Source organism: Eucyclogobius newberryi, unplaced genomic scaffold, assembly GCF_026437365.1.
Source record: "Eucyclogobius newberryi isolate DKJ021-1_F unplaced genomic scaffold, fEucNew1.0.hap1 SCAF_2, whole genome shotgun sequence".
Taxonomy (NCBI): Eukaryota; Metazoa; Chordata; class Actinopteri; order Gobiiformes; family Gobiidae; genus Eucyclogobius; species Eucyclogobius newberryi.
In genome coordinates this window covers 2,326,032-2,335,908 of record NW_027315834.1, presented here as the reverse complement: position 1 = coordinate 2,335,908, position 9,877 = coordinate 2,326,032, and the positions used below count along the sequence as shown (strand labels likewise).

General features: G+C 49.4%; 1 protein-coding gene across 9 annotated transcripts in view; it reads right to left on the bottom strand.

The window, feature by feature from the left end:
- The window catches only part of mark2b (MAP/microtubule affinity-regulating kinase 2b), a 56,494-nt gene extending 49,230 nt beyond the window's left edge, over window positions 1-7,264 (bottom strand). For 2 of the 9 annotated variants that reach the window (XM_072454673.1, XM_072454674.1), the window contains exon 1: window positions 6,418-7,264. In XM_072454673.1, coding sequence (XP_072310774.1) covers window positions 6,418-6,468 — 51 coding nt within the window. In that variant the 5' untranslated portion in view covers window positions 6,469-7,264. The remainder of the gene's footprint in view (window positions 1-6,417) is intronic. The other 7 variants (XM_072454678.1, XM_072454671.1, XM_072454670.1 and 4 more) reach the window with 6 other exon arrangements.
- Window positions 7,265-9,877: the final 2,613 nt, after the last annotated feature.

Here is a 9,877-nt window from a genome sequence, read left to right as displayed (position 1 = left end):
ATGGGTGCTCTGCAGACGCACCCGTCACACTTTACATGGGTGCTCTGCAGACGCACCCGTCACACTTTACATGGGTGCTCTGCAGACGCACCCGTCACACTTTACATGGGTGCTCTGCAGACGCACCCGTCACACTTTACATGGGTGCTCTGCAGACGCACCCGTCACACTTTACATGGGTGCTCTGCAGACGCACCCGTCACACTTTACATGGGTGCTCTGCAGACGCACCCGTCACACTTTACATGGGTGCTCTGCAGACGCACCCGTCACACTTTACATGGGTGCGCTGCAGACGCACCCGTCACACTTTACATGGGTGCTCTGCAGACGCACCCGTCACACTTTACATGGGTGCTCTGCAGACGCACCCGTCACACTTTACATGGGTGCGCTGCAGACGCACCCGTCACACTTTACATGGGTGCTCTGCAGACGCACCCGTCACACTTTACATGGGTGCTCTGCAGACGCACCCGTCACACTTTACATGGGTGCTCTGCAGACGCACCCGTCACACTTTACATGGGTGCTCTGCAGACGCACCCGTCACACTTTACATCATCACATCCGCTTTGATGTAGATGATCTGTAAGTTATTGCAGCAGTGTCGTTTAAGCTCCTTATGAAACCCTCTTGGTTAAAACACTCTGATGTGGTCCTTTAAGTCCCGATGTATCCACCGTCTGTTCCCACGACGACACGGAGCAGCCTCTTTAAACACACAGAACTACGAGCTCTCCTGCATCCACACAACGCAACACAGGTACGCACACGCCAAAGCCATTATTTAATGTGTGCCTTCAATGTAAAAAGAGCCAGGGGCCCGTGAAAACGTGCTTTTTGAAGCTGTACATTTCCCAAACGGATGAATACGGAAAGTGAAAGCACTTGATGGTTCATCACATAAGTCGTTTCTTCTGCACGTTTTCCTTCCTCAAACTGTCCACGCTGCTCAGAGGATGAAAGTCTGCTCCTATATCCACTCTGTCTGCTCCAGCTGCACCGCTGCATGACTCGGACATGAACTGCAACTATTCATTCAGTTAAATGATGAGCAGAAGCACATTAATGCCCAAAATCACCAAGGAAACTATGTTGATCCTATAAACTAGATTTGGATTTGGTCCAACAGCAGATCAAAATGTTCAGATGATCTATCTCATACACAGCGTGAGCTCTGGATGCAGCAGCAAAGCACAGAGCGAGCTGGGCCGTGGACACGGACTGACCCAAGCACTGGACACACACATTGAGGACATGTGACGGTCAGAGTCAGTGAGCCAGGCAGATACAATAGAACTGCTCACCAAATGTAAAAGTCAAACACCTGTCAATAACGGCTTCATTCTACAGATAAAAAGCATATTCATTTCTCAATATAATTTTCATACACAAGCCTATAAAGTACGTTACAAAAGTAACACTCCCCTCAGGCAGGAGGCTGTGAAAACTGCCTAAGCACTTTGCATTCACTGCACTGTTCACTAAATATTTAATTTTATGTACATATCATGTCTATTTTTAACTTTACTTACTTATTTTTAATACCCGGTAGTTATTTATTGTCCATTGTTTTTGTATTCCTTGTTCAGCGTTTGATGTTTGTGTTGCATCAAACCGCCAGGACAAGTTCCTATGTCTGTGAATCCTGCTCATGACAAATGGCAATAAACTTTATTCTGATTTTGATTCTTTGAACTGCCTGGTCTGTGAAATGTGCTCTACAAATAAACTTGCCTTACTTTATCTTAAAAAGACACTTGTCATTTTCCCTGCTCTTTTTACCATGTAGAGAACTAGAACCCTACAGACTTTGTTTCATTGCACTCATCTAAATTTAGATGAAAGCAAAACTGAACTGAACTAAAGACTGTTTTGTAAAAGTGCACTTTTCTTCACTTTGTCACAAAATGATTGATTCTGATGAAAACTAATGCTCGGTTTATCCTCAACGTGAAGTCTGCGAGGGACGCAACAAGCCTGCAGCCTGCAGCCGCGTGAAGCCTGCAGCCGCACGAAGCCTCCAGCTGCAGCCGCGTGAAGCCTGCAGCTGCACGAAGCCTCCAGCTGCAGCCGCGTGAAGCCTGCAGCCGCACGAAGCCTCCAGCTGCAGCCGCGTGAAGCCTGCAGCCGCACGAAGCCTCCAGCTGCAGCCGCGTGAAGCCTGCAGCCGCACGAAGCCTCCAGCTGCAGCCGCGTGAAGCCTGCAGCCGCACGAAGCCTCCAGCTGCAGCCGCGTGAAGCCTGCAGCTGCACGAAGCCTCCAGCTGCAGCCGCGTGAAGCCTGCAGCCGCACGAAGCCTCCAGCTGCAGCCGCGTGAAGCCTGCAGCCGCACGAAGCCTCCAGCTGCAGCCGCGTGAAGCCTGCAGCCGCACGAAGCCTCCAGCTGCAGCCGCGTGAAGCCTGCAGCCGCACGAAGCCTCCAGCTGCAGCCGCGTGAAGCCTGCAGCCGCGTGAAGCCTGCAGCCGCACGAAGCCTCCAGCTGCAGCCGCGTGAAGCCTGCAGCCGCACGAAGCCTCCAGCTGTAGCCGCGTGAAGCCTGCAGCCGCACGAAGCCTCCAGCTGCAGCCGCGTGAAGCCTGCAGCCGCACGAAGCCTCCAGCTGCAGCCGCGTGAAGCCTGCAGCCGCACGAAGCCTCCAGCTGCAGCCGCACAAAGCCCGCAGCCACGCGAAGCCTTCACAAACTAGAAATACCGCAAGCGTCTTCTCCGTGCATCTCATTTCTGTGAGGGAAGTAGAATCTGACCTTATAAAAAACTAACAGCCTTTTTTCCAATGAAAGTAAAGACATTGACCTTTCTTTTGGTACACAAAATGTGGTTAAACACAATGTTTTCTGTGAGTATTTGAGATCAAATGCTTTAATTGTCGAGTCAAAAACATTGACTGACCCTTGTCCTTGTCCCCATGTCTCCATGTCCCCATGGACACAGGAGTTCGAGCAGAACACGCCTCGGCAGTCTGAAGCAGAATGCTCCGGGTGCCGCTCTGGGCGCCGCCGTGGGCCAGGCCGGTGACGTGAGATGCACTTGTACGGTTGGAGGCGCCACACCCAGAGCGGGCCGACCGGACGGGCCCGTTTACTCTCACCAGCAGCACAATCAGCAGCGCTAAACAGAGCTCACAACAACGTCAACATCCCATTCATCCTTCAGGTCTAGAGCTTGTTTGCATCTGATCATGATTCATGTGCTTTTCATCTTGTATTGAAGCAGTAAAGAAAGTCATGTTCTGAAGGTTTACACTTTTGCATTATGATTATTATGATTATAATGATGATAATCAGCCAATGATAGGGAATAACGATAATAGACTGAAAATGTTAGATATATTCATATTTAAATGTTAATATTATGAATCAGTTCCAGTCTGGTGCTATAATGACCATGACTATTATCACCACTGCACAAAATGTATGACAAATGATCATTGGATTATATTACTGTCCCTAGAGAAAACAGGGAGAACATGCAAACTCAGCACAAAAAGACCACCAGATCCGGGAATCAAGCCCAGCTCCAGCACGTTGCCTTTTGTAATGATCATTTTATTAGTGTTCTAAAGTGGCAGCATGAAGGATCTAAAAGGGCAGAAAATGAACAAGTTCTGGACTATTCTTCGTACAATACGGTTCCATGTGGGTTTAACTTCATGTAAACACGCTTCTGTTTTGGCATCCTCCCCCCCGGCTAACGACCAATGAAAAGTTGATTTTGATTAGAACGCCAAAGCCACATAATGAAATTAGTTTACCGATTTTGACCAAGATTAACCCGTGATGTGAAGCCTACTTGGTTCTGACCAACAGGGATATCGTTCCTCCTCCTCCTCCTCCTCCTCCTCCTCCTCCTCCTCCTCCTCCTCCTCCTCCTCCTCCTCCTCCTCCTCCTCCTCCTCCTCCTCCTCCTCCTCCTCCTCCTCCTCCTCCTCCTCCTCCTCCTCCTCCTCCTCCTCCTCCTCCTCCTCCTCCTCCTCCTCCTCCTCCTCCTCCTCCTCCTCGCTTGCTTTATTACAAGTCCCTAAAACTTTAGGTGAATTTACCTTCAGCTTTTAAAAAAAACCAAGAAACGCTCATTTTATCGGCCGATCCCTCCAGAAAACGGCTTTACTCATTCATATATTTAAGAACATCTAGGTGGGATTTAAAATCCGAATTCCTCTGGAGCAAGAGGGAGAAGCTGGACAAAGCTCCGTCCTGGGCTGTCCTCTGGACTCGGTGCAGGAGGTGGGGGACAGAAGGGTCCTGGCTAAACTCACATCTATGCTGGACCATGAGTGTCGCCCCCTGCAGGACACTCTGTCCCCTGCAGGACACTCTGTCCCCTGCAGGACACTCTGTCCCCTGCAGGGACACTCTGTCCCCTGCAGGGACACTCTGTCCCCTGCGGAGAGCAGCTTCAGTGACTGATCCACCCTCGCAGTTGAAGGAGACGTTTCACACTCTTTCCTTCTGCTGCTGTCAGACTTTAGAACAAACACTCCCCTGAACATGTGCAATACTGTCAAGTGCAATACTGCCATGTGCAATACTGCCATGGTCATGTGCAATACTGTCATAATTATGTGCAATACTGTCATAATCAAGTGCAATACTGTCATAATGATGGACAATACTGTCATAATGATGGACAATACTGTCATAATGATGGACAATACTGTCATAATGATGGACAATACTGTCATACCCGTGTGCAATACTGTCATACGCGTGTGCAATACTGTCATACGCGTGTGCAATACTGTCATACGCGTGTGCAATACTGTCATACGCGTGTGCAATACTGTCATACGCGTGTGCAATACTGTCATACGCGTGTGCAATACTGTCATACGCGTGTGCAATACTGTCATACGCGTGTGCAATACTGTCATACGCATGTGCAATACTGTCATACGCATGTGCAATACAGTCATAATAATTATTTCTGTTTTTATTATTATAATTCTGTGCTTAATCTGTGTGGAAACCCTGGAATTTCCCCATTGACAAATAAAGGTCATCTTGTCTTATTATCTTTCTAATAATTAGAGTAAAACAGACATCAGAGTCCAAATCTCAGAGTCTCAGCTTCACAAAGGCCAATTGTTTGTGCTCCATGGGGCTCTGGCATGGTTCCGACGGGGCTCCGAGAATCTTCTCTGCCGTTTAAGTCCATAAATCATCTCCCGACTCGCTCCGGGCTTTTCTCCCATCTTATCATGATCAGTACAACTGCATCCTGAGACCAGGAAGTAAACGGACAAATAAACTTGTTGAGTGGTGGCGCCGTCTACTGGAAGAAAGGTTTACACAGCTTGCAGTGTTGGAAAAAGGCAGGGCTCCAAAAGTCATTTTGTTTGTTATATTTTCTTTTTTGTTCTAAAACATGAGATGCAAAACTAAAAAGTACTCAAGAGCATGTTTAAAGGCTGATAATAGAAATAATGTATCATATTTCACCTTTAATAGTGCCCAAACCCTAATAGAGTTGCTGCCCCCTTTATGGGGGATTTGTCACTTATTTGAAATCAATACTTAAACATTAGTTGTGCATATTTTTCTTGTTTAAATGTTAACTATTTTTTCATTTTATTAATTAATATTTGTTTGTTTCTTTGCTGTGAGTTACTGGATCGTTTATTAAGCTATTGACATCAAATAATCCAAGTAATCTCCCGTCATATTTGTCCAAGTGTGAGTCTAAACAAGGCCCTACCCTCCGGCTCCAGTCCAGGCTCTCCACACCTCCTGCACCTCCCTGACAGGCACTGGGCACCTCAGGGTGGCTCCACACCTCCCTGACAGGCACTGGGCACCTCAGGGTGGCTCCACACCTCCCTGACAGGCACTGGGCACCTCAGGGTGGCTCCACACCTCCCTGACAGGCACTGGGCACCTCAGGGTGGCTCCACACCTCCCTGACAGGCACTGGGCACCTCAGGGTGGCTCCACACCTCCCTGACAGGCACTGGGCACCTTGGGCTCCCAGTGTGGGACAGGCCCCAGCTCCCAGCTCCCAGCTCCCAGTGTGGGACAGGCCCCAGCTCCCAGTGTGGGACAGGCCCCAGCTCCCAGTGAGATGCTGAGTGCAGATCTCAGTGTTAAACCTCACCAGTTCTTCAGATACAGCCGTTTTTTTATGATACAAGAACTTAGTCCCAGCACAAAGATACCAGTGTTAGAGACCAAACCAGTTAAATTTAAACTAAATGATTGCAAGTGGACTCGACACACGCACACGGAACAGCCAGAGGAAACACGCACACGGAACAGCCAGAGGAAACACGCACACGGAACAGCCAGAGGAAACACGCACACGGAACAGCCAGAGGAAACACGCACACGGAACAGCCAGAGGAAACACGCACACGGAACAGCCAGAGGAAACACGCACACGGAACAGCCAGAGGAAACGTGATGTGTGCACTTACCTGTCCAGCAGAGTTCTCGATGACTTGCACCAATGGAGGCCTTGTTGACATGTTGAATGACTTTGGAATTCCAAAGAGGGAAATGAACAGTGAAATAAAGACAATCCTCAGTCTCTGTGGCACATTTAAAACGTTTCTATGGCGCCTGAACGGTCCAGCGGCGGTGCTCGTCAGGAGCAGAATCAACAAGTCGACGGTGATGTGTGCGGCAGAGCCTCATCAGACAGCGCTAGCCCGGGGCCAGCTACAGCTAGCAACACTAGCTAGCAGCGAGTCCACGTCCCATGTTTGTCCGCAGCAGGAAAACACCAAACCCACGTCTCGTACTTCCAGTCCCTGTCCAAGAAGTCAAGTTCCACTGGGCATTTATGACGCTTAAAGCGGAGCTCTGCGCTTCAGCCGCGGCGGCGAGCGTCAGGAAAAGTTGGGCAATGCGAATGGTTTTGAACAAGACAGGCTTCAATTAGGCTAGCATGCTAACAAGTGAGGAAGTCAAGAGTCCTAAACACCTTAGACCACTAAACCTGACGCACTGCTGCCGTCACAAACTTTAGTCTCCTGCCAATTTAGATGAATCGGTGCAGAAATCTCATTTTGGCCGTAAACCAAGCTCGGATCCAAACTTTTCAGGCCAAACTTCTTCTCGGTTAGAACTCGACCTTTCAAAAACAGAACAATCCACAAATGCTCAGAACAATCCCAGAGCGGTGAGTCCAGAGTGTCCCGTGGCGCTGGAGGATCGAGCCCACGATAAAGCCTGGATTTGACTTTCGTCGGAACTTGTGTCCCGATGCTAACACTTTAGCCCGTGCGGCTAACTCCGGCTGTGCTCGGAGCTGGAGCTGGAGCTGAGGCTGTTCTGTGGCCGCAGTGGGAACTGCACGGCAAAAACCTCCAACTGGATCCACGGAAAGCACCGGCTCTTCCTCTGCGCGTGTTTCGGCTGCGTGTCTGGAATAAGGTCGTTCACCTTCAGCCGCTGCACTGCGGCCGCGGACCCGGTTCGTCCTCTCGCTTCACCGAGCGCCACTGTGTCCGAGACTCGATGACGGGAGGAACTTTCACGGAGCCGTACGACCCATTTACGTGAAGTGCGTGTTGTGGCGGAGCGGGGCGAGGAGCTGCGCCCGATCACAGTCTATCTATGCGCACGATCCTGCCCTCATACCGGAACAGGCTCGCGGCAACATGGCTGCTGCACAGAGAGGGAGGGTTCGGCCGCACTCGGTTCTACTCGGCCGCGCTCGGCTTTACTCGCCTCTAGTCGGCTCCAGTCGCCTCTACTTGGCTCTAGTCGCCTCTACACGACTCTACTCGCCTCTACTTGGTTTTACTCGCCTCTAGTCGGCTCTACTCGCCTCTACACGCCTCTAGTCGGCTCTACTCGACTCTACTCGGCTCTACTCGCCTCTACTTGGTTTTACTCGCCTCTACTTGCCTCTAGTCGGCTCTAGTCGCCTCTACTTGGTTTTACTCGCCTCTACTTGCCTCTAGTCGGCTCTAGTCGCCTCTACTTGGTTTTACTCGCCTCTACTTGCCTCTAGTCGGCTCTAGTCGCCTCTACTTGGTTTTACACGACTCTACTCGCCTCTACTTGGTTTTACTCGCCTCTACTCGCCTCTAGTCGCCTCTACACGCCTCTACTCGGCTCTACTCGACTCTACTTGGCTCTACTCGACTCTACTTGGTTTTACTCGCCTCTACTTGCCTCTAGTCGGCTCTAGTCGCCTCTACTTGGTTTTACACGCCTCTAGTCGCCTCTAGTCGCCTCTACTTGGTTTTACACGCCTCTAGTCGCCTCTAGTCGCCTCTAGTCGCCTCTAGTCGCCTCTAGTCGACTCTAGTCGCCTCTACTCGACTCTAGTCGCCTCTACTCGACTCTAGTCGCCTCTAGTCGCCTCTACTCGACTCTAGTCGCCTCTACTCGACTCTAGTCGCCTCTACTCGACTCTAGTCGCCTCTACTCGACTCTAGTCGCCTCTAGTCGACTCTAGTCGCCTCTACTCGACTCTACTTGGTTTTACACGCCTCTAGTCGCCTCTACTCGCCTCTACTCGACTCTAGTCGCCTCTAGTCGCCTCTACTCGACTCTAGTCGCCTCTACTCGACTCTACTTGGTTTTACACGCCTCTAGTCGCCTCTACTCGCCTCTACTCGACTCTAGTCGCCTCTAGTCGCCTCTAGTCGCCTCTACTCGACTCTAGTCGCCTCTACTCGACTCTACTTGGTTTTACACGCCTCTAGTCGCCTCTACTCGCCTCTACTCGACTCTAGTCGCCTCTAGTCGCCTCTACTCGCCTCTAGTCGCCTCTAGTCGCCTCTAGTCGCCTCTAGTCGCCTCTACTCGCCTCTACACGACTCTAGTCGCCTCTAGTCGCCTCTACTCGCCTCTAGTCGCCTCTACTCGCCTCTAGTCGCCTCTAGTCGCCTCTACTCGCCTCTACACGACTCTACTCGGACAATCCCTCCGAGCCCTGACTGCTGCCCCTACTCATCATTCCACTCACACAAGTTACTGGAAAATGTTCAACGTCTCGCCTCTCGATAGCCCTCGGTCTTTGGAACTGTGGATTTGTATAATCCAGACACAAGTACATGAGAGAGTGGCAAGAGCTGCTCAATGAGACTGGCAAATCCCTTTCTTCAGTAATAAATACAATGTACATGTTGAACTCCGACAACACCGAACAATTTATAATAAAGTCTGTTCATTCATTAGCACAGAACAAACAGCCTCAACCACAGAACTCTGCATTACCCTGTCTATTGTTTAAAGGAAAGAACACTCACACTTGAAACAAATCAATCGGCCCTTTTCTTTTTATAAACACATATACAAAAGAAAACAGAACACAAAAGGACCAGAGAGTGTACATCAAAATAACACCACAAGTATCAACCAAACATAAATACAAACTAAATTATACATTGTTTTAATACATTAAAATAAAAGTCCCATTTGGTCCAAAGTCTGTCGAATTTGTCCATTTCCAAATGAAGTCTGAATGTCTTTTTTTCCATTTGCCTGATGTCTGTCACAATCTCAGTCCAGTCCTTGATCATTGGTCTTTTTTCCTGCTGCCCAAAGTACATTCCAAAGGTATCTGTTTATTCTGGTCATGGCAGGAGTTTTGAGGGTCAAATACATAGTTCTAAAATTGATGGGATGGAAATGTCAAAAGCAGTCTGCAGAGCATCGTGAACTTCAGGGTCAATGAAGATAAAGATTCAATTGTTTCATCTGGACTCTCATCCAAGAGTCATTCTCAATCTGTGAATCAAGTCAGATATTTATCCTACTCTGAGTAGGCCCTGCCCACTGGGCGGGACCTCCTAATGAAAAGGTGTTATTGATATCAACAGAAACTAAACCTCTTTCTTAAGTCATTTAATGGGCGATCAGCCTCTATTGTCCCTGGCTCACTCTCTCTCCTCACTGTGTAAATGATTAGCATCCGAA